The sequence below is a fragment of the Chiloscyllium plagiosum genome, chromosome 3 (assembly GCF_004010195.1).
Source record: "Chiloscyllium plagiosum isolate BGI_BamShark_2017 chromosome 3, ASM401019v2, whole genome shotgun sequence".
NCBI classification, from domain to species: Eukaryota; Metazoa; Chordata; class Chondrichthyes; order Orectolobiformes; family Hemiscylliidae; genus Chiloscyllium; species Chiloscyllium plagiosum.
Window position 1 is genome coordinate 50217343 of NC_057712.1, and position 24203 is coordinate 50241545.

General features: G+C 41.6%; 1 protein-coding gene across 2 annotated transcripts in view; it reads left to right on the top strand.

The window, feature by feature from the left end:
• Positions 1-24203, top strand: part of LOC122543221 (collagen alpha-1(XIX) chain) — a 412403-nt gene that overhangs the window by 89512 nt on the left and 298688 nt on the right. For both annotated transcript variants that reach the window (XM_043681707.1, XM_043681699.1), the window contains exon 10: positions 20113-20166. In XM_043681707.1, coding sequence (XP_043537642.1) covers positions 20113-20166 — 54 coding nt within the window. The remainder of the gene's footprint in view (positions 1-20112; positions 20167-24203) is intronic.

Consider the following 24203-nt stretch of genomic DNA (forward strand, 5'->3'; position numbering starts at 1 on the left):
CCAAGCACACAGAAGGAGGTCAGGAATACAGAGGAAAGACTGCTGAAGCAGTCATTTTACAATTTTGACAGTATTGAATAGTATTTAGAAGCTTATGGGAATCATCCCAGTTCAGTGCAGCTGGGAAAACTCATGGAGATCCCTTGGGAGTTGCAGGAATGGTTTGAAAAGTTTGGGAGTAAGGAATATTTTGAAGGAAGGTGCGGAATCTGCACTAGGGAATGCAGAGCAGGCAGAGGTGAACACACCGAACCTGAGCAAAGCTCTGCCACCAGCAGGACATCAATTAATTCAGCCAGGCTCAACTGATCCTATCCTCAAAAGAACAAAATTGCCATTGGACATGGGGGGAACTCGGCTGACATCATTCAGGCAGTGCAGTGCCCTGCTGCAGCCTTGTTTACCAATAGGAAAGTTCCCAGATAGCATGAGCCACAACCTCAGCAACAGCTAGGAGCAGGAGCATGGAACACCCTGAGAAATGTGTAGAGTGTGTAGGTAGGCTCATCCTTCAAGAGATGTGGGAGCACCGGTGCAGGAGGATGCTCTCGCTATCCAGGAAGGCAGGATCTAAACTCTGTGTCCTCCTCCACTGCAACTACTCATCTATAGCAGTAGCGATGATGTCACTGAAAGCCTTAACTTGTTTATCTTGGCCTTTGTCTCTGGGCTCTCTGGCTGACCAGGGTGGGACATGCAAACGGCTATTCACTGCTGCATCCATGCTGTTACCAATGCCCACTTCACAGGGGTTTCTGATTACTTCAGTGCTGATGTATTCTCACTATAAAAACGAGGCTGTGTTATCAAATATATTCAAGGCTGAGTTAGACAGATTCTTAATTAACATGGGCATTTAGGATTATGAAAAACAGGCAGGAAAGTGGAGTTGAGACCACAACCAGATCAACTATCGTCTTATTGAATACAAGCCAGCTTAAGGAGACAAATGGCCTAATCTTGCTTCTCATCCTTGCATTCTTGTGAGTTAGAGTCATTGAAACTCTTGAGGATGCCCATTCAGTCCACACTAGCTCTTTTCGGACAATTCAATCAGTTCCACTATCCCACTCTATTCCTGTAGTTTATTTCTCTCAAGTGTCCATGCAACTCCCTTCTAAAATCATTTACTGTTTCCTCTTCCACCCATCATGGGTGCAATGAATTCCAGATTATTACCACTCACTGCGTTAAAAAACATTCCTCCTGCATTTCTTGCTCAAAACCTTAAATCTTTGTTCCCTAGTTCTTACTCCATCGGTTAATGGGAGCAATTTTTCTTTGCCTGTCTTATCCAAAACTGATCTTCGATCACAGAGGTTACAGATGGTCTTAAAGCATTATATTGGGAGAAAGTGAGACTGCAGATGCTGGAGATCAGAGTCGAGAGTGTGGTGCTAGAAAAGCACAGCTGGTCAGGCAGCATCCGAGGAGCAGGAGAATCAATGTTTCAAGCATTAGCCTTTCATCAGGAATGAGGCATCATATTGCTCATTCTCTGGCCCACTCAATGTGAGTGCTTCTTGAAAATGGGATTTGATGAGATATAGTTGAGAATCAGTAGCAGCACAAGTGGGCTGGACCACAAGGTGTGACTGTAGTTTATGGTGTATATGCAGCGAGTCTGTCATTTCCTTCTGTCAGCAGTCATTCTAGATCTAGTCTAAGAAAATGCCTTAAGCAAAATGTGATATTGACTGGATATTAGACTACAGAAATGTTTCAGATTATTATAGATTACAGATTACATTACAGTGTGGAAACAGGCCCTTCGGCCCAACAAGTCCACACCGACCCGCCGAAGCGAACCCACCCATACCCCTACATTTACCCCTTACCTAACACTACAGGCAATTTAGTATGGCCAATTCACCTGACCCTGCACATCTTTTGGACTGTGTGAGGAAACCGGAGCACCCGGAGGAAACCCACGCAGACACGGGGAGAACGTGCAAACTCCACACAGTCAGTCTCCTTCCTATCGGAAAGATGTTGTGAAACTTGAAAGGTTTCAGAAAAGATTTACAAGGATGTAGCCAGGGTTGGAGGATTTGAGCTATAGGAAGAGGCTGAACAGGCTGGGACTGTTTTCCGTGGAGCGTCGGAGGCTGAGGGGTGACTTTATAGAGGTTTACAAAATTATGAGGGGCATGGATAGGATAAATAGACAAAGTCTTTTCCCTGGGGTTAGGGAGTCCAGAACTAGAGGGCATAGGTTTAGAGTGAGAGGGGAAAGATATAAAAGAGACCTAAGGGGCAACTTTTTCACGCAGAATGAGCTGCCAGAAGATGTGGTGGAGGCTGGTACAGTTGCAACATTTAAGAGGCATTTGGATGGGTATATGAATAGGAAGGGTTTGGAGGGATATGGACTGGGTGCTGGCAGGTGGGACTAGATTGGGTTGGGATATATGGTCGGCATGGACGGGTTGGACTGAAGGGTCTGTTTCCATGCTGTAGATTTCTATGACTGTATGACTCTATAACAGGATTCAGAGAGTAGTAGTTGAAGGGAGTTTCTCGAAATAGAGAAAGGTGACCAGTGGTGTTCCACAGGGATCAGTCCTGGGGCCACTGTTGTTTGTAATATACATAAATGATCTGGAAGAGGGCACTGTTGGTATGATCAACAAGTTTGCAAATGACACGAAGATTAGTGGAGTAGCAGAAAGCATAGGTGACTGTCAAAGAATACAGGAGAATATAGATAGACTGGAGAGTTGGGCGGAGAAGTGGCAGATGGAGTTCAATCCAGGCAAATGTGAGGTGATGCATTTGGGAAGTCTAGTTCTAGAGCGAATTATACAATAAACGGAAAAGCCTTGGGAAAAGTTGATGAACAGAGAGATCTGGGAATGCAGGTCCATTGTACACCGAAGGTTGCTGCACAGGTGGATAGAGTGGTCAAGAAGGCATATGGTATGCTTGCCTTCATCGGATGGGGTATTGAGTATAAGAGCTGGCAAGTCATTTTAAAATTGTATACGACATTGGTTCGGCTGCATTTGGAATGCTGTGTGCAGTTCTGGTCGCCACAGTACCGAAAGGATGTGGACGCTTTAGAGGGGGTGCAGAGAAGGTTTACGAGGATGTTGCCTGGTATGGAAGGTGTTCTTGGTTCTTCATACTTGCACAGTTGCCTGCGAATCATATGTTTATAAGCCACTTCTGGTGCATTTTATAGAAAGATTGGTACAGTACAGCACAGGAACAGGTCCACCTCTCCTGCACTGGCACATGATATCTTTCTAAACTAAAAGTATTTTGTCACTTTCCTCTATTCCCTGCCTATTCATTTATCTGTTAAGATGCCTTCAAACATTGCTTTTGTGTCTGCTTCTACCACCTCTCCACCACATCCCAGGCACTTACTGCCCTTTGTGTTCTCTAGCTGCAACATGACTTGACAATTTTTATATTCTGTACTTAAGCTGATGAATGCAAGTGTACAAATACCTGTGATTAAGCAGGATAAAAAGATTTCGTACAATGTCTCAGTAATTCCATCACCTGCCTCCCTTAGCATTCTGGGATAGATTCCATCAGGTCTTGGGGACTTGTCTACCATAATGCTTTTCAAAACACACAACTCCTTTTTTATATTGACATGTCCTAGAATATCAACATACTCCTCTCTACTCTTACCATCTACCATTTCCTTCCCCTTTAATGAATACTTTACACCAGTATTTATCAAGATCTCGTCAACCTCCTCTGGCTCCATGTATAAATTATTTTCTTTGATTTAAGTCGGCCTACTCTATCCCTGGTATCCTCTTGGTTCTTATATATGTTGAAACACCTTGGGATTTTCCTTCATCTTGTTTGCCAAGGACACTTCATGACTTCTTTTAGCCCTCCTCTTTCTGTTTGTTTAAGTAGAATAAACTCCCAAACATTATCAAACATTGGAGTTCATACAGAATCATGAAACCAAATCTTGAACATTTTGGAAACCATAACTTTACTCACATTGAAAGAAGATGCTAAGGGCAGAGACTACAGGCATCCATAAGACCATAAGGTGTGGCACAGAAGTCGACTATTCAGTCCATCAAGCAGGAAAATCGACGTTTCGGGCAAAATTATATCTAACTGTATCTAACTATATTTTCCTGCTCCTCAGATGCTGCCTGACCTGCTGTGCTTTTCCAGCACCACTCTGATCTAAACTCTGGTTTCCAGTATCTGCAGTCCTCACTTTTGCCTATTCAGTCCATCAAGTCTTCTCTACCATGGCTGATCTGATAATTCCTGTCATTTTTCCCATAACTATTGATTCCCTTAAGTTTAAAAATCTGTCTATCCCAACCTTGAATATACTTAACAACCCAGTCTCAACAGCTCTTTTTGGTAAAGAATTTTTCACATACACAATCCTCTGAGAGAAGAAATACCTTCTCATCTCTTTGAAATGTACAACCTCTTGTACGATCTCCATCTCTGAGATTACGCATGCTGATCCTAGACTCTCCCACAGGGCATCATCTTTGGGTTCTTATTTTCTTCCCTTCCTTTTAAAAGCATTTTGAATTCACTCTGCAATTCCATATGTATGTTAATGCTATACTGTGGCTGAACGTCATTCCACCTACTTCAATTGTATGACTTATATAAATCATTGCTAAGTGCAATAATTTCAATTGATTCATGCTTAAAATTTTGATTTTGGGGAAATGATGCGGTGCATTGAATACTCTTCAATGTCATGGGAATAACAGATCCATCTTGTATAGGTACTTATTTCTCTGATGTGATTCATACTCAAGTGGAGAATGCACCATGGAAACCATATCGCAACAACGACTAAATAACTAAATAAAAACTATAGGGCAAAGAAAGGTGACAGAACTTATCTCTGTATTACTGCATTGGTCATCATTGACGGAGTTTTCTTTTTTCAACATCATCCTCTGCCTTCTACTGTTGGACCATTGTACTTCCCTTGCTGTATTATTCCCTGTTTTCTCTGCATCTGAGGGCACTAATGCATCACTGCATGTTATTCCAGCCATCAGAGTTAAGATGTTTGGTAAGATGGAATTTGTGTATAGATTCACATGAGCATTATTAAATTAAATTTGATATTAAGCCATTAATTGACAGATGAGTAAAAACTTGGTCAAAGAAATAGGTTTTAATGATTTTTTTAAAAGAAGGAAATAAAGTACAGAAGTGGAGAGGTGTAAAAAGAGAATCCAAAGTCTGAAACATGCCCACAAGTGATGGCATGATTAAACCCAAGTTTGCTCTGAAGCCAAATTAGAGGAGCACCAATATCCCAGAGGGTGTGAAGCCAGAAGATAGTGCTTTTAAAAAATATACATTAATAGGATGTGGGTATCAAGGCCAGTATTCATCAGCCATGAGGCAAGAGAGTGAATTCTCTGACACAGAAAGCAGCTGATGCCAAAACATTGAATGTTTTCAAGAAGTTAGATATAGTTTATGACTAAATGGTTCAAAGGGAATGTGGAGAAAGTGGGATGATGATAAAAAAATGTGGTGGATGATGATAGAAAAATTAAAGTTGAAAAATGTGAAGTTGTTTAATTTGAAAGGGAGAACACTATAACAGCATTATTTAACTGGACTGGAGAAAAACTGCAGAAAGTTACAACAACAAAGGAACTTTGGGTGCTTATGCACACAACACAGAAAGCTAGCACATTGGTGCAACAGGTAATTGGGAAGGTTCATGAAATGTTGGCCCTTATTTCAAGGAGATTGGAGAGTAAGGTGAGGCAATTGTACAAGATGCTGGAAGACCACATCTGGAATACTATGAGTAGTTTTGGTCTCCTCATTTAACAAAATATATTATTTCATTAGAGGCGCTCCACAGAAGGCTCAAAAGGATGAACCCAATATGGATGGATTGTTTTATGCACCATGGTTAAACAGTTTAGGATTCCACTCATTGGATTTTAGAAGATTGAGAGGTGATCACATTGATAATATACAATTTATAAAGTGCTTGACTGAGAGGATGTTAAAGACCAGAGGACATGGTCTCAGAATTAAGGGCTGCCAATTTAAGACTGAGATGAGAAGAGGGTTGTGAGGAATATTTTGCTTAGAGAGTTGTGAGGAATATTTCTTGCCTCAAAGAGCTGTGAGGCAAGGTCCTTATGTATATTTAAAACTGAGAATGATAGATTCTTGATCAGTAGGGAAATCACAGATTATGGGAAAGGGAAGGAAAGTGAATAAAAGGAGTACCAGATCAGTCATGATCCAATTGAGTAGAAGAGCAGGCTTAACTGGCTGAAAGGACCACTCATGTCCTATTTTTCATGGTCTTATTGACGTTATTAGTGCAAGCCATAGTTCAAGCATAGACTAAAGAGCTGAATTTCAGAGGTGAAATGAAAGTGACTGCTCTTGACATCAAGACTGCATTTGACTGAGTATGGCATCAAGGAGCCCTTGCAAAATTGAAATTATTGGGAATTGGGAGGGAAAACTCAACTCTGGCTGGAATTATGTGTGGCACAATGGAAGATGGTTGTGGAGTTTAGTCATCTCAGCTTGAGGACATCTCTGCAGGGGTTCCTCCAAACCATCTTCAACTGCTTCATCAATGACTATCTCTTCATTCCAAGGTCAGAAGTGGGGATGTTTGCTGATGATACTGCACGAATATTGCACAATCTGGGAAGTCACAGCCTCATTTCTGAATTCTCAGATACTGAAACAGTTCATACCCACATACAATGACATCTGGACAATATCCAGGTTGGAACTGACAAGTGGCAATTAACAATTAACAATTAACAAGTGGCAATTAACAAATGCCAGGCAATGACCATCTCATAACAACTGAGGATCTAACCATTGGTCCTTGGCATTTGAAGGTGTTAGTATCACTGAATTGCATGCTGTCAACAGCCTGGGAGATACCATTGACCAGAAATTGAACTGGACTGGCTATATAAATATTATAACTACAAGTATGAAGTAATTTCCTGGTTCTTTCCTTTCTCTCTTTTCTAATATGGAACAATGTTAGAAGACTTCCAGTTCTTTGAGAGAGTTTGAAAATTACTGCCAGGGCCCTAGATATTTCCACTTTGCCTTCCTCAACAGCTTGGAATATATCTCATCTGAGTCTGTAAATTTATCTATTGTTAGGGCTGCTGAACTTACTAGTACCTCCTCTCTCTTTATGTTAATTGTTTCTAACATTGCACAGTCCTCCACTCTGATGTCTATACGTGCACCATCCTTTTCCATTGTGATGACTGATGTAAAGCATTCATTGAGGACTGTGCCCTTATCTTTCTCACACACAGATTTATACAAGATTACCTCTTTTAACAGGCCCTACTTTTTCACTCTTTGTATTCTCCTATTCATTGTATTTTCTGTTTAACTTTTCCCAGCAAATAAACATTCTTGGAATCAAATTGAGCTGAATTGATTAGATTAGATTCCCTACAGTGTGGAAACAGACCCTTTGGCCCAACAAGTCCACACCGACCCTCTGAAGAGTAACCCACCCAGAACCATTTCCCTCTGACTAATGCAGTTAACACTATGGACAATTTAGCATGGTCAATTCATCTGACCTGTACATCTTTGGACTGTGGGAGGAAACCGGAGCACCCGGAGGAAACCCACGCAGACATGGGGAGAATGTGCAAATTCCACACAGATAGTCATCTGAGGCTAGAATCGAACCTGGGACCCTGGTGCTGTGAGGCAGCAGTGCTAACCACTAAGCCACCATACCACCCCAAATTAAGACAAGGTTGTGGTGGAACCCGTCCCCTTGTTCTTTTACTTGTCCCTGTGAATGGTAACTGTGAAGGGGGAAAGTTTGAATTGCAGGACACAGGACTTCTAATGACCAGGCTGCACAGAATGATTGATAGTTATTAGTTTCTCCAACAGACATTATGGTCATGGAGCCTTAATGATCAGCCAAACACTGAGAACAAGAGGTGACATTCGTAAGCAATGGCCTGAGAGTCAGATCAGCTTGCATTTTCAAATAATTCACAGAATTTCAGAGATCTTCCACACAGAATGAGACCATTTGGCCCATCATGTCTGCGCTAATGACAAGTAGCTATCCAACCTAATCCCACTTTCCAGAACTTGATCTGTACCCTTGCAGATTTAGGCACTTCAAGTGTATAACATATTTTAAATGTTGCAAGAGTTTCTGACTCTGCCATGCTTTCAAGCTGAGCCTTAGAACCCCACCACTCTCTGTGTGAAAAATTGTCCTCTGTGCCTCCTAACCTTCAGACTAAATTCATGACCCCAGATTTATCAAAAGGCATAAATCTTTCCCATAACAAGGAGCTGAAAATGAGTTGCTGGAAAAGTGCAGCAGGTCAGGCAGCATACAAGGAACAGGAGAATCGACGTTTCGGGCATAAGCCTCTCCGCCCCCACCCCACTCTGGCCTATCACCCTCACCTTGACCTCCTTCCACCTATCGCATTTCCAACGCCCCTCCCCCAAGTCCCTCCTCCCTACCTTTTATCTTAGTCTGCTGGACATACTTTCCTCATTCCTGAAGAAGGGCTTATGCCCGAAACGTCGATTCTCCAGTTCGTTGGATGCTGCCTGACCTGCTGCGCTTTTCCAGCAACACATTTTCAGCTCTGATCTCCTGCATCTGCAGTCCTCACTTTTTCCCATAACAAGGAGCCCAAGTTAAGCTTTGGTTTCAGACTCAGCTTTGGTATTCAATTCATACAAGCTGTCAGTCATGAAAGATTAGCAAAACATAAAATATCAAGATGCACAAACTGTCATGGGAGTCATCCTTTCAGACAGAACATGAAACACCTTCATGGCACACTGAAGAATTGATTTCATGCTGCATTTCTGATCTGGGCCTGGCTTCCTCTCAATAATCCTCACTAAAATTAATTACATTAACACCAGAAATTGAGACAAAAGGTCCACTGCCACTTTACTGCACCAACTTCAATTGTCCTTTACCCATCCCCACTTATAACCAGACCACTGCCAACCTTCCTTTTCCTTATCCACTTATTGGAATAAGTAAGGTGTGATTTCTAAGCCTTCCTGACTTCAGCCACAGGAGCTTTGGATTACAGTATTATTGAAGGCAAATCCAACACCGGAAGGAATTGTCTAAGGATAAGATGTTGTGCAGTCTGGTCAGAGGAACCATGACAGAGATATGGATGAAATGTTCATTTTGCCTCCTGGATGCAGACCCACCAGACCCACAGATTGGACACCATGCAAAGTACATTTAAGAACAGCCTTCAAGTGCATCTGGGATGTGCAAATGAGATTGGGATGGATCAGGATGGGTGGCAAAGTCTTCTTACCATTTGTCCCACATGGGAGCAAAGGAACTCAGTCTGGTAGAATGATGCTGGGAATATGTTGTGAACTAGCTATATCTTTGTAATGAGCCTGAACCCAGGGAAATGGACTAGGGACATAACAGAGCCAATGGGGTAGATTAAAGCCGAACATGCCTTCCTACTATCCCACCCCAAAGGTAGCTTGGAAGGTGATTTGTAGATGAAGGTGAGGTGTGATGGTGATAGGTCAGAGCAGAGGGTGCAGAAGATAGGTAGGGAGGAAGATGGACAGGTAGGAAAGTTCAAGAGGTCAGTGCCTAGTTGGAGGATTGAATCTGGGATAAGATGGGGGAGAGGAGGTGAGGAAACTGGTGAAATCAACATTGATGCCATGTGGTTGGAGGATCCCAAGGTGGAAGATAAGGCATTCCTCCTCCAGGCAGTGGGTGGCTTAGATTTAGCGTAAGAAGGAGGCCCAGCACTTGCATGTCATTGGCGGAGTGGGAGGGGGAGTTGACGTGGTCAGCAATTGGGCAGTGGGGTTGTTAGGTCCATGTGTCCTAGAGATGTTCCCTGAACCGTTCTGCAAGTTGGCATCTCCCCAGTATATAGGAGACCACATTGGGAGCAACAGACAACGTGGATGAGGTGTTTAGATGTGCGGGAAAATCTCTGCTGGATGTGGAAGGATCCTTTGGGGCCTTGGATGAAGCTGAAGAGGGGGGTATGGGTGCAGATTTTACACATCTTGCTGTGGCAAGGGAATGTGCCATGAGGGAGTCACAGAGGAAATGGTCTCTGTGGAATGCTGATAGAGGTGGGGAGGGAAAATATCTCCACTATATTGATGACTGTATCTGCGACACTTCGTGCTCCCATGAGGAGGTTGAACAGTTCATCAATTTCACAAAGACCTTCCACCCTGACCTCAAGTTCACCTGGACCATTTCAGACACCTCCCTCGCCTTCCTGGACCTCTCCACCTCCATTTCTGGCTACCAACTCTACACAGATATCTACTTCAAACCCACTGACTCCCACAGCTACCTGGACTACACCTCCTCCCATCCTACTTCCTGTAAAAACGCTATCCCATACTGCCAATTCTTCTGGCTCCGCCGCATATGCTCCGAGGAGGAGCAATTCCACTTCAGAACATCCCAGATGGTCTCCTACTTTAAGAAATGCAATTTCCCCTCCCACATAGTCAACAAAGCCCTCCAGAGCATCTCCTCCACTTCCCGCACCTCTGCCCATGAACTCCACCCCTCCGACCGCAACAAAGATAGAACCCTCCTAGTCCTCATCTTCCACCCCACCAATCTCCAGATACAGTGCATCATCCTCCTCCATTTCCACCACCTACAGTCAGACCCCATCACCAGAGATATATTTCCCTCCCTACCCCTATCAACATTCCTCAGAGACCATTCCCTCCATGTTCCCTTGTTAGGTCCACACCCTCGCATCAAACCACCCTCTACTCCCAGCACCTTCCCTTGCCATAACAAGAGGTGTAAAACCTGCCCCCCCCCCCCCCCCCCCGCCACTTCACATCCATCCAAGGCCCCAAAGGATCCTTCCACATGTGGCAGAGAATTCCTGTATGTCCAAACACCTCATCTGCTGTGTCCGTTGCTCCTGATATGGTCTGATGCTAACTTGAGGAACAGTTCAGGGAACATCTCTGGGGCACACGCACCCAATAACTCCACCACCCTGTGGCTGATCATGTCAAATCCACCTCCCACTCTGCCAAAGACGTGCAAGTCCTGGGCCTTCTCCACTGTCAAATTCTAGCCACACGGCACCTGGAGGAGGAACGCCTCATCTTCCAACTTGGGACCCTCCAACCACACGGCATCAATGTCAATTTCACCAGTTTCCTCGGCTCCCCTTCCCCCACCTTATCCCAGTTCTGACCCTCCAACTTGAACTGTCCTACCCGGCCATCTTTCTTCCCACCTAACCGCACAACATCCTCTCTGATCTATCACTATCATCCCCCACCTTCATCTACCTATCGTCTTCCAGCTACCTTCCCCCCAGCCCCACCCCCTCCCATTTATCTCTCAGTCCTCTTGGATCCCCTCCCACATTCCTGATGAAGGGCTTATGCTTGAAATGTCGACTCTCCTGCTCCTCAGATGCTGCCTGACGTGCTGGGCTTTTCCAGTGCCACACTGTTTGACTTCTGTCCTTGTGAAACAAGATTAATTAAAATTACTTGCAATGTATATAAATCACAGTAATCCTTGCATCCCTTGGGAGCATTGATCATATTTTCAAAGACTAAGAAGAACCTATTCATTTAAAAGAGATTAATGAATAATGTAATAGCAATTAATATAACATGAGGAATCGATAATCCAGGCTCTTCACTCTATTACAATTTGATAGCTTCACCCAATGCTACATCACTGTGATTAGGATTTGATTGGTGTTGCTGACACAATGGATACTGCAGAGAGCACCCTTTCTGTGCCATGCTAGAGAAAGAAGCTGGAGCTCCACCTGAACATTGTTTCCATTCAACTGTTAGCAAAGAATTTCAGCAGTTGATATAGCTGTTCTTCTGATGTGACTCCCTGTCTCTGTCAATCTCTCAATCTCTCCAGAGACCACCATCTACTGAAAGCATAGACATATGTTAAAACACTTAGTGAGCTCTCCTAAATATATGAGTGAGTAAACTGTTTGAGGCGAGGCCCTGCAGGAGAGGACAAGCCACAATCTTGTGATGATGGTGTGGCTTTAAGACATGATTTTGGCTTTTTTTTGAAGAGAGGCTGTCAGGCAGAGGATCAAAGCAGTCTACCAGAATCACTAGAATAAACAGCTTGGGAGACATTTTCTTTTATTAACTGCCTGAATGGGTGTGGCCAGCTTTCACAAATCAAGATTTCTGGGTTTTGGCTTCTCAGTAGCATCAAAAGCTATTGGGATCTCAACAGAGTTGGAAACTTTAGTAAGTGTCTCCCGGCTGCTACTGTCTTTGAATTTTCACTTCGTGTTTTTTTTCCCCTCCTGGATTAGAGAACTGCACGTGAATTGCATTTGAATTTGCCTTTATTGCCAAGATGTGTGTTTATGGGATGTTACTATATTGGAACAGTTAATAAATAATAGCTACAGTATCTATTGTTTAGTTATGTTTTCCAAGAGAGTTGAGTTATTCTAAGTTCTTCTTTCTTTAGTTTGTATTTTCACTATAGTGTTTAAATAAATTATATTTTTGCTTAATGTCAAATAGTTTGACCAATCATATTCACTCTGGAACACGGCACTCCACATTTGCCTTTAAAATAAGAATAAGTTAGGGTCTAGGCTAACTTAGATATTTTGAGGGTGTCTGGTCTTCTCTGCCCCTTAGCAATCTTTACAGTTTCTCTTGTACAAACACATCAGAAGCAAGCTGGGCCCATAACCCAGATGTCAATGGATCAATATCATCCTCTGCTAATGGTCTCACAATTGGATAAAGTTGTCAAGAAGGCCTATGGCAAGCTTGCTTCATCTGTTGGGACACTGAGTATAAAAGTTGGCAAATCATATTGCAACTGTATAAGGCTTTGTTCAGGCCATATTTGGAATACTGTGTGCAGTTCTGGTCTCTGCACTATCAGAAAGATGTGGAGGTTTTGGAGAGTGCAGAAGAGATTTACTAGGATGTTGTCTGGATTGGAATGTATTAACTATAAGGAAAGGTTGGACAAACTTAGATTGTTTTTGCTAGAGCATCAGAGGCTGAGGGGTGACCTGATATAAGAACATAAAATCATGAGGAGCATGGATAGGGTGGATAGTCAGAATCACTTTCCCAGGGTGGAAATGTCAAATACTAGGGGTCAGAGTGTGAGGGGAAAAGTGCAAAAGCGATGTGCAAGGCAAGTTTTTTGCAGTGAGGGTGGTAGGTGCCTGAAGCAATGTGGCCAGAGGAGGTGGTTGAAGCAGATCCAATAGCAAAGTCTAAAAGGTATTAGATGACCACATGAACAAGCAGAGGATAGATGAAACGGATCATGTGCAAGCAGATGGGATTAGATTAGAATAGAATCATGGTCAATACAGACATGGTGAGCTGATGAGCCTGTTCATGTGCTGTACTGTTCCATGTTCTCGGTTCTATGTACAACCTTGTGGTACCATGTATCTCACAGTAGAATGCGTTAAAATAAAGTTAATGTTTTCCTTTATTCAGCAGACTGTCACATTCTGTATTACCCTAACAATGCCAAAAATTATTATGGTGCCCACAACATTTGGTAGATTAAGAAGAGGACAGTAGACAGTTCAAATGTGCAAATGAGTATTAGTTTAGTTTAGTTCCATTCAAACTCTCATGAAAGACATGGTGTTCTCCAGGGTTCAAATAACCTGATAACTCTCACTGAAACCAATTTAAATCCAGGTGACATCAGTTCAGTCTTCCATTATTCATCAGATAAGTGGAAAGAAACAGTGGCAAATCTGAATCAGACAATACCAGCATGAATGCCTTCGCCTCTGCCGTTTCATTTGATGCTGTGCAGTCTCTCTAATATAGGAATCCTCTGCCATCTCCAGTTTGATGTGAAGTGTCCACAAATAAGAGACAATTGCATAGTCCTATGCTTGAAGTCAGATCCAGTATCACAAGAGTCAGAGGTCAGATATGAAGTGACAGCATTGTCACCTTAAGTTCCTGGCCTCAGCTTCCTGTCAGACATACAAAACCATAGTGTCAGCTCTGTATGGAAAAACAGAAAGACAGTCTCCAATCAGAGAGATTTGTTATTATTGTGGGATCCTCCTTTCTCCATCAATGTGATAGTCTGTTTTCCTTCGTTCCTATCCTTGTTTACAAGGATTGGTCCATAGACTTCCATTGGATCTGTCCATACTTGTGATCATAGCACTGCAGAGGATTGACCATTTCTTCTGCAGAATGCCTGACTCTCATCACCTGCCATAAGGTGTATTGGATTCATTGATAAACAATCTATTCAGTTATGTTACAAATGACCAATAAGTCCTGATGTGGGATTCAAATCGGGAGCTCTGGCTCACCATTTTGGGTCAGAACTTCCAAGATAAGGTTTTGCTGTATCTGCTTGACATACCACTTAAGTTATTGGCATCATCAATTGTGAGAGATTAGGAAGTGTTGAATTCCAAAGAGATCTAGAATTCTTTGTTCAGGAACCACTGAAAGCTATTATGCACTTAAAGCAAGTAGCTTGGAAGGTGAGCAGTTTGCCAGTCATTGTCACAAGAAGGTTTAAAAGCAGAGGCAAAGAAATCTGACTTCATTTGTCTAGTATACTAGCGAGACTGAACCTGTAATATTGAGTGCAATCTGGTCTCCTTGCCTGAGGAAAGATACATTTGTTATTAGGGAGAATGCAGTGGAGGCTGCATTCCTGGAATGCCAGGCTGATTCCTGGAATGGTAGGACTATTCTATGAGGAGACTGGACCTGTTTTCTCCAGAATTTTGAAGAATGAAAGGTGATCTCAGAGAAATATACAAATTCTTAAAAGAGACAGACAGATTAGATGCAAGAAAGATGTTTCCCCTGGCTGTGGGATCTACAAGCAGGGTTCATAATCTCAGGATAATAGCAGACCATTTAAGAATGAGGTGAAGAAGAATTTCTTCATTCACACTGTGGTGACTCTTTGGAATTCTGTCAAAAAGGAGGCTGTGAAAGCTCAGAGATTAAATAAGTCTAAGACAGAGATTATAAGAGATCTTGTCAGTAATGACACCAAAGCATATGGGGTTAGAGCAGAACACTTTCATTGAGGTAGATGATTAACCGTGATCTAGAATGATGGTGCAGGCTCAAAGGGCTGGATAGTGTACTCCTGCTCCTATGTTTTTTAATTCATAAAGTCCTGCCTTTGACATGAATGCATCCACAGACAGAAATATTCACCTCTCAATAATTAATTATTGACAAAAATCTGACAATATCAGGAGAGTCAGAAGTACAGACGGCCAGCACACATCTTAAAAATGGAAAAGTTCCACAATTTCAACATGATTTACTTGTCATGGACTGAGAGAAAAGGAATTGTGATTGTGCTGTGTTATAAGATGAATGGCGCATTTTTAACATTTTGCATACTGTAGGGTACCTGAATGATAGACACCTTGTTCATCAAACTAGTTAGAATTGGGGAAGGAGCAGTAATTACTATATTGTCTATTTTGGTTTGACAGATAATCTAATTTAAATAAAGCAAGTGTTGAGAGAGAATCACTTTAAGTCCATACTTTTCTTTTGAAAGTGATGGATGTAAACAAATGCAAAATATGTATTCTTAAAGAATTTCTCAGTAACCTTCATCCCATGTCCCAAAAAGTTAGGGGATTCTCATTCTGTAGTTATTAATTATTTCACCACAGAAAGGATTTGGCAAGTGAAATGTCGAAACTTATATTGAAATATCAAGTTTTTAAAGCAACCTATATCTTTACTGTTTTAGGATCAATTTGTCTGTTCAGGTAAGCTCCAATCAACTCCCCAAGATGTTCGTTCAAACAGTGTTTAGTTATACATAAGGATTTCACAGTGGAAATCTTTGTCTCAAGTTGCTCTAATTCCAACCTTCTACTACAGTCTTTCTCACATGACTGCTGAAGTTATTATTACAGACTATATGTCTTAGGAACTCACCTGCACAATCCTTAAACACTATCTGTACACATACTTCAGAACAGGGTACAAGATGAAAGATCATTTGAATGCAAGCTTTACCGAAGAGAGAAATAAGTGATTGACACACGTGTTGTACTTGCAAATCTCCATTCACTGAACCTCCCTTTCAGCAATGAACAGGCAAAGATACATAGGCAGCCAGTCAAGTTTTCACACAGTTTACAATCTTGTGAAGGCCAAGATTGACTCAACTATGAGAATGATTTGGAGTTGTTTTGTAATGATGTGGAGAAGTGCTGCATTGTAGATTGTCATAGTACAAAATTGAGTGGCACGAGCAGTGCTTTCTGAGAGGATTCTGTGGTTTGTTGGTTGTCACTGAGGGTCTAGAAACAGACAGTTTCACAGTGGGTTGCTGCTTTTTGTATGTTAGGGAGGGAGGAGGAGCTGCAATCCTGTGATGCACTGGGAATTGACTCCACCTGCATTATTTATCTCTGGACTCACCAATATGTATATACCTGCCAGAGGTTCAAAACATGACTCTGGTTGCTATCTAGAAAATAAAACAAATTGTGTATAAAACACTGGCAAAACGTGAGTGAATTGCTTCTGTCTGAACAGATGCTGCCAAACATACAGAGTTTCTCCAGTTTCTGCTGTCTTTACATCAGATCTTCAGTATCTGCAATATTTTAGTTTTGTTCATGTGCTGCCTGGTCATGTACTGAATCACTTAATTAAAGATCAAAACATTAAACACTTTCTCTGTTGAGTGCCTGTCCTCCAGTGACTGTATGGTTACATTGGTAAAGCAAGCACATTTCATTTCTAGATAATGTCTGTTTATCGGAAAGCATTGTCAGCTCCCTTAATAACGTACTGTGTGAATTGTTAAAAAAAACTGAATTATTCAAAAAAAATTCTTGAAACGAGGGTTTTTAAAAAAGTCATTAATCTTTATTTTAACAGAAAAAATCATTTACTTATATTTCATGGGCATTTTTTTCATTTAGTCTGACTCTTTAATTATCTTTGGCTCCATTGAAATGTAGTAAGAACAGGTATCTTTTCCATTATGTATCTGTAAAGCAATATGTCTGCGTTTTACTCAGTTTTGAAAACAACGATTCACATCAAATTAAGCATCAATCTACAACTGTGGGAAATATCTATTGTTTTATAATTGCTTGATTACATCGTGTGATACATTTTGATAGTATTAAAATCTTTGTAAAGCTTTTACTCCATTATCAATGACATGTATTAAACATTCTTTCTTATTGAAAAAGCTGGGAGATGTCTTGTATAATTCAGATAACAAGGTTGTGAAGGATGGAACTAGAGCCAATCTTTGCACACTTTACACACTTAGAGTCATAGAGTCATAGAAATGTACAGCATGGAAACAGACCCTTCGGTCCAACCCGTCCATGCCAACCAGATATCCCAACCCAATCTAGTCCCAACTGGCAGCACCTGGCCCATATCCCTCCAAACCCTTCCTATTCATATACACATCCAAATGCCTCTTAAATGTTGCAATTGTACCAGCCTCCACCAATTCCTCTGGCAGCTCATTCCATACACGTACCACCCTCTGTGTGAAAAAGTTGCCACGTAGGTCTCTTTTATATCTTTCCCCGCTCAACCTTAAACTATGCCCTCTAGCTCTGAACTCCCTAACCTCAGGGAAAAGACTTTGTCTATTTACCCTATTCATGCCCCTCATAATTTTGTAAACCTCTATAAGGTCACCCCTCAGCCTCCGATGCTCCAGGGAAAATAGTTCCAGCCTGTTCAGCCTCTCCATATAGCTCAAATCCTCCAACCCTGGTAACATCCTTGTAAATTTTTCTGAACCCTTTCAAGTTTCACAACATCTTTTCGAAAGGAAGGAGATCAGAATTGCATGCAATATTCCAACAGTGGCCTAATCAATGTCCTGTACAGCCGCAATATGACCTCCCAACTCCTGTACTTAATACTCTGACCAATAAAAGAAAACATTCCAAATGCCTTCTTCACTATCCTATCTACCTACGACTTCACTTTCAAGGAGCTATGAACCTGCACCCCAAGGTCTCTTTGTTCAGCAACACTCCCTAGGACCTTACCATTAAGTGTATAAGTCCTGCTAAGATTTGCTTTCCTAAAATGCAGCACCTCGCATTTATCTGAATTAAACTCCACCTGTCACTTCTCAGCCCATTGGCCCATCTGGTCAAGATCCTGTTGTAATCTGAGGTAACCCTCTTCACTGTCCACTGAATCTCCAATTTTGGTGTCATCTGCAAACTCACTAATTGTACCTCTTGTGCTCACATCCAAATCATTTATGTAAATGACAACAATTAGAGGACTCAGCACCGATCCTTGAGGCATTCCACTGGTCACAGGCCTCCAGTCTGAAAAGCAACCCTCCACCACCACTCTCTGTCTTCTACCTTTGAGCCAGTTTTGTATCCAAATAGCTAGTTCTCCCTGTATTCCTAAGTCCATATAGATCACATCTACTGCTCTGCCCTCATCAATCCCCTTTGTTACTTCTTCAAAAAACTGAATCAAGTTTGTGAGACATGATTTCCCACGCACAAAGCCATGTTAACTATCCCTAATCAGCCCTTGCCTTTCCAAATACATGTACATCCTGTCCCTCACGATTCCCTCCAACAATTTGCCCACCACCGACGTCAGGCTCTCTGGTCTATAGGCTGAATGTTGCAATCTGTTTGATTGAATCAATGCGTTAAACTCGTGGCATTGAATGATTGACAGAAGTCCTTACCACCCTTCTTAAACAGTGGCACCCCATTAGCCAACCTCCAGTCTTCTGGACCTTACCTGTGACTATCGATGATACAAATATCTCAGTAAGAGGCCCAGCAATCACTTCCCTAGCTTTCCACAGAGTTCTAGGGTACACCTGATCAGGTCATGGGGATTTATCGACCTTTATGTGTTTCCACACATCTAGCACTTCTCCCTCTGTAATATGGCATTTTGCAAGATGTCACCATCTATTTCCCTAAAGTCTATATCTTCCATATCTTTTTCCACAGTAAATACTGATGCAAAATTCTGATTTAGTATCTCCCCCATTTTCTGTGGCTCCACACAAAGGCCGCCTTTGAAGGGCCCTATTCTCTCCCTAGTTACCCTTTTGTCCTTAATGTATTTGTAAAAACCCTTTGGATTCTCCTTAATTCTATTTGCCAAAGCTATCTCATGTCCCCTTTTTGCTCTCCTGATTTCCCTCTTAAGTATACTCATACTGCCTTTATACTCTTCTAAGGATTCACTCGATATATCCTGTATATACCTTACATCTGCTTCCTTCTTTTTCTTAACCAAACCCTTAATTTCTTTAGTCATCCAGCATTCCCTATACCTACCAGCCTTACCTTTCACCCTGACATGAATATACTTTCTCTGGATTCTCATTATCTCACTTCTGAAGGCTTCCGACTTTCCAGCCGTCCCTTTACCTGCGAACATCTGCCCCCAATGAGCTTTCGAAAGTTCTTGCCTAATACTGTCAAAATTGGCCTTTCACCAATTTAGAACTCCAACTTCTATCCTTTTCCATCACTATGTTAAATCTAATAGAATTATGGTCGCTGGCCCCAAAGTGCTCCCCCACTGACACCTCAGTCACCTGACCTGCCTTATTGTATAAGCATTTATTTGTCGATACTTATTACAAAGATGCATCTCTTCATCCAAGAACCACAGTGTCAGTCCAATCCTTTTTCAGAGGCACAAGTGAATTACCAAGTAATGTCTAGCACTTGGACCCAATTAGCATGTAATTAACAAGTTCCTTCTCTTTAAATAAAATGAAGAGTTTTAAATCAAGTGATCAAATGGGAGAGGAATAAAACCAGCTCAGGTTCCCATTATTGTTTAGTAACTATGCTGTAAAGTATAAGGGCATTGGATGAGGATAACATTGACCTCAATGTTGCGTGTCTGCTACATTTAAATCTGGAGCTACATAGTTCCCACTGACAGTGGTGGCATATCACATTATTTATCACAAATGAATCCGAACAATTCATTTATGTTAAGTTGATTGGCTAATGTGTCAGACATGCATTGACATATGTACAGTTCATAAACTTTTAATCATTAAATTAACTATGATTCTTGCTTCTTGTTCATCAGGGAGAAAAAGGTGACCTTGGAGAAACTGGACCACGAGGGTTTCCTGGGAGAGATGTAAGTGTTTTATCATGTAATTTTTCCCCTGCAATGTGCTTATGAATTCATGTTTTGATTGTAGGCCATGGCTTCATGAGGAGCTCTCCAGTCTGAGTCAGAAGATTGCTGGTTCTAGACCCATTTCAGTGACCTGAGCACAAAATCTAGGCTGACACTTTCCTGGCCATACTGAGAGTGCACTACACATTTGGGTGTGCTGCCTTTCAAATGAGCTAATAAACTGAAGGCGTGTCTGTAAAAGAACCTGGAGAACTATTTCAAAGAAGAGTGGGAGCGTTCACCCCTGACCAATACTTAACACTCAATTATTATCATCAAACAATGATTTTCTCCCCATATTCCTCATTACCTTTAACTATAAGGACTATACCCAGCTCCTTCCTGAGGAGTAGGTATTAGTGCATCAGATTGGTTTTTAGAACTGACACTGGTTGGATGGTGACCGTTAGATTAGCTTTTCAAATCAAGATTTTGATTTATCATTAAGTGCAAATTTCATTAATTGATGTCCTTGCTACATTAACCTTGGATGCTGGAGTATTAGGCTAATGACATCTCTTCCTAAGAAATATGGTTGGTGGGATAGTTGAGGCTTTGGTTTAAAATTTCCAAAATTCCTTTGATTTAGGGAAACTAGAACTAGAGGTTCATTATTTAAAAATAAGGAAATATCCATTTAAGACATAAGATGAATTTTTTTCTCAAAGTCTCTGGAACTCTCCCACAAACGTGGCGGAAGTGATTTTTGAATATTTTTATGGTCAAGGTTGATAGATTTATGATAAGCAAGGCGGTGTAAGGTTATCAAGGATAGGTAAGTATTTGGAGTAATTAGATCAGCCATGATCTTTTGAATGGTGGAACAGACTCATGAGGCCTTGTGGCATTCTCCTAATAGTTTAACTGTCCATGCATGAGAAGATAGGAATGGTTATAAGAAATTGTAGGGGCTTTAAGTTGATTCCTCTTACCAGAGGACTCACCACAACTGTTCAACATGTTACAAATCTCAATTTTTCACAAGAGAAATGAAAGAGTTCTACTCTAAAACACCAATGACCAAGAAAACACCAATGACCAAGAGGGTGCATTTCAGCTCTCCTCTATTTCCAATTACAAGCCTAACTAGCAATTGGTGCAGTTGGGGAGATGGGATCATAATCCTGCTTCTGGATTAGTGGTGCTGGAAGAGCACAGCAGTTCAGGAAGCATCCAAGGAGCTGCCTGAACTGCTGTGCTCTTCCAGCACCACTAATCCAGAATCTGGTTTCCAGCATCTGCAGTCATTGTTTTTACCTCATAATCCTGCTGACTCTAGTTTTTGATCTGGCCTTGCTACCCTTAGGTTTAGCATTGATATCAGTGCTTCTTAAAATGAGCTTCATAGTGATATTAATGGACAATTAGATTGAAGGATATAGCAAGAAGACTGGTAGATCTTTGTGATAGTGGTAGTCCTATTAATAAAGCTTCTAATTATCATTGTGGATAATTTCAGAGGCATTTCAGAGATAGAGGAGTGGGGATAATTTTTAACTTCGTCACATGGATCATAACTGATCAACTGACTCAGTTGCCCATCTGTACCTATCTCTGACACAAAGCTAGGTGAGAGGGTGAGTTATGAGGGGGATTTAGAGATTCTTCAGTATAATTCAGACAAGCTAAGTGAGTGAGCAAATACACGGCCAATGAAGTATAATGTGAATAAAAATGAGGCTATCAATTCTGTAAACAAAAACAGGAAACAGAGTATCCCTACAGTGCAGAAAGCAGCCATTAGGCCCATCAAGTTTCCACTAACCTCTGAAAAGCATCCCATGCAGACTCAGACCCCCACCCTCTCCTCATAACCCCACATTTATCATGGCTAGTCTACACATCCCCAGACAGTAGGGACAGTTAGCATGGCCATTCCAATTTTTTTTTTCACATCTTTGAACAGTGAGAAGAAACCAATGCACTTAACAGAAGCCCACGCATGCACAGAGAGAACATGCAAACCCCACACAGACAGTCAATCAAAGCTGGAATTGAACCCAGGTTCCTGGCACGGTGAGGCAGCAGTGCTAACCACTGAGTTAATAAGTTGCCTCCAGGTTGGCAGATTATTAACTGATTATTAACTGAAGGGTGGTAAATTAGGAAGGGAGAGGTGCATCGAGACATGGGTTTCCTTGCACACCATTCACTTGTTGGCCTTCAAAGCAAGAGAAATCAAATACAGGGGCAGGGATATTCTCTGCAATTCACATCAGATTGGTGTGACCATACCTAAGATACGTATGTGCAGTTTTGGTCTGAGGAAGGATATTCTGGTTGTAGAGCACGTGCCTCAAAGGTTTAACAGACTGATTCCTGGGATGGTAGTGATCTATGAAGAGACACTGGCATCATGGTCTATTGATTAGGAACATATTTATTGGAGGCTAGAAGAATGATGGGGGAGGGTGATCTCAATGAAATCAATAAAATTCTAACAGGATTAGACAGGGTAAATGCATGAGGATGTTCATGTGGCTAGGGAGTCCTGAACTAAGGTTCACAATCTAAGGGTATGGGGTAGGCCATTTAGGACTGAAATGAGATATTTCTTCACCAGGGTGCAGTGAGCCTGTGAAATTCTCTGCCACAGAAAGCAGTTGAGACTCAACATTAAATGTTTTCAAGAAAGAATTAGATATAGTCCTTAAAGCTACAGTGAATATGGGAAGAAAGTAGGAACAAAGTACTTTGGATGATCAGCCTTGATCATATTGAATGGTGGAGCAGACTCAAATGACCAAATGGCTGACTCCTGCTCCTATTTTCTTTGCTTCTATATGTTGAACTTAATTAATTTCCAAACTCTACTGTACCACCTCAAGTTATTTCTATGAATCTGGACATGGGTTTTGTAATAGTACTTCTCAAAATGAGGATTAAAAATTGTGATTACTCCAGTGGTGATAGGAAGAGGAGACTTGTGAAATGGGGTTTAGCGGGAATCCAATGCTGCTATAGAGCTTCCACCCCAAACTCACAGTTCACAACCCCACCCACTCTTTGGCCAAGTCTGCTCTATAATAATGAGGCACCACATGTTGAAATTGAGAATGACCACTGAATATGGAATTACAAATCCAAGTCTTGTATCCATTACCATTGGAGTCTGGATAATCCAAGATAGAGAAAGGGAAAAATCATGGCCGTAAGAGTTGCACCTTTTCTGGGGTACTTTAGGTGTTGGAGTTAATTTCCTGAAATTCCAGGAGCAGCAATTACTGTTTCGTATGCTGTTGCATTGTTTTGGAACTTTGGGGAAAAATGATCAAAATGATCAAAATAACGGCACTTTTAAAAGGGCAAAGACAGACAGACAAAAATCAGTGACCACGTGGTTAGTGAGGGAGAGAGAGAAAAACAGCCTACACTGAGAACTGATGCAGCAGTGAATTTGCACAATTTGCTGTTTGAGTTCATATATCTCTGGACATCGGAGTGTGAAAAATTAACAAACAGCAAAACTCACAGCTGACATTGGAGGAACTTGTGTGGGAAAGCTCACAGTGCAGAAACAGATAAGTGCATAGCTTTTAATATGTAACCTTGCTGTAAGTCATCAGTAATGAGTAGAGTGGGCTCTTTCTTGATTATATGTTTTATTGAGATCTGTCTCTTGATTAAATTTTAAAAATATAAACCATAAGTACTAAGTTAACCTGGAGCACTGTTTTTTAGTGCAAATAGACGGTGTTATTTTGTGGGTCTGTACATTGTAAAGGAGGAAATATGGCCTTTAGTAGAGTGATGTGCTCTTCCTGTTGGATGTGGGAGTTTTGGGAGAGTTTCCATGTTACTGATGATTATGTCTGCAGGAAGTATCTCTGGTTGTGAATCCTATTTTATTGCATGGATCGGTTAGAGTGGCAGTTAGATGCAATAAGAAATTTATGGGAACTAGTGGGTGTATTGGCTGTTGCAGGTTCCAGGGTTTAAATGTTTTAGTAGGGTCAGAGGTGGGGGTAAAAGAGGGGGAGGTGTGGCATTGCTTG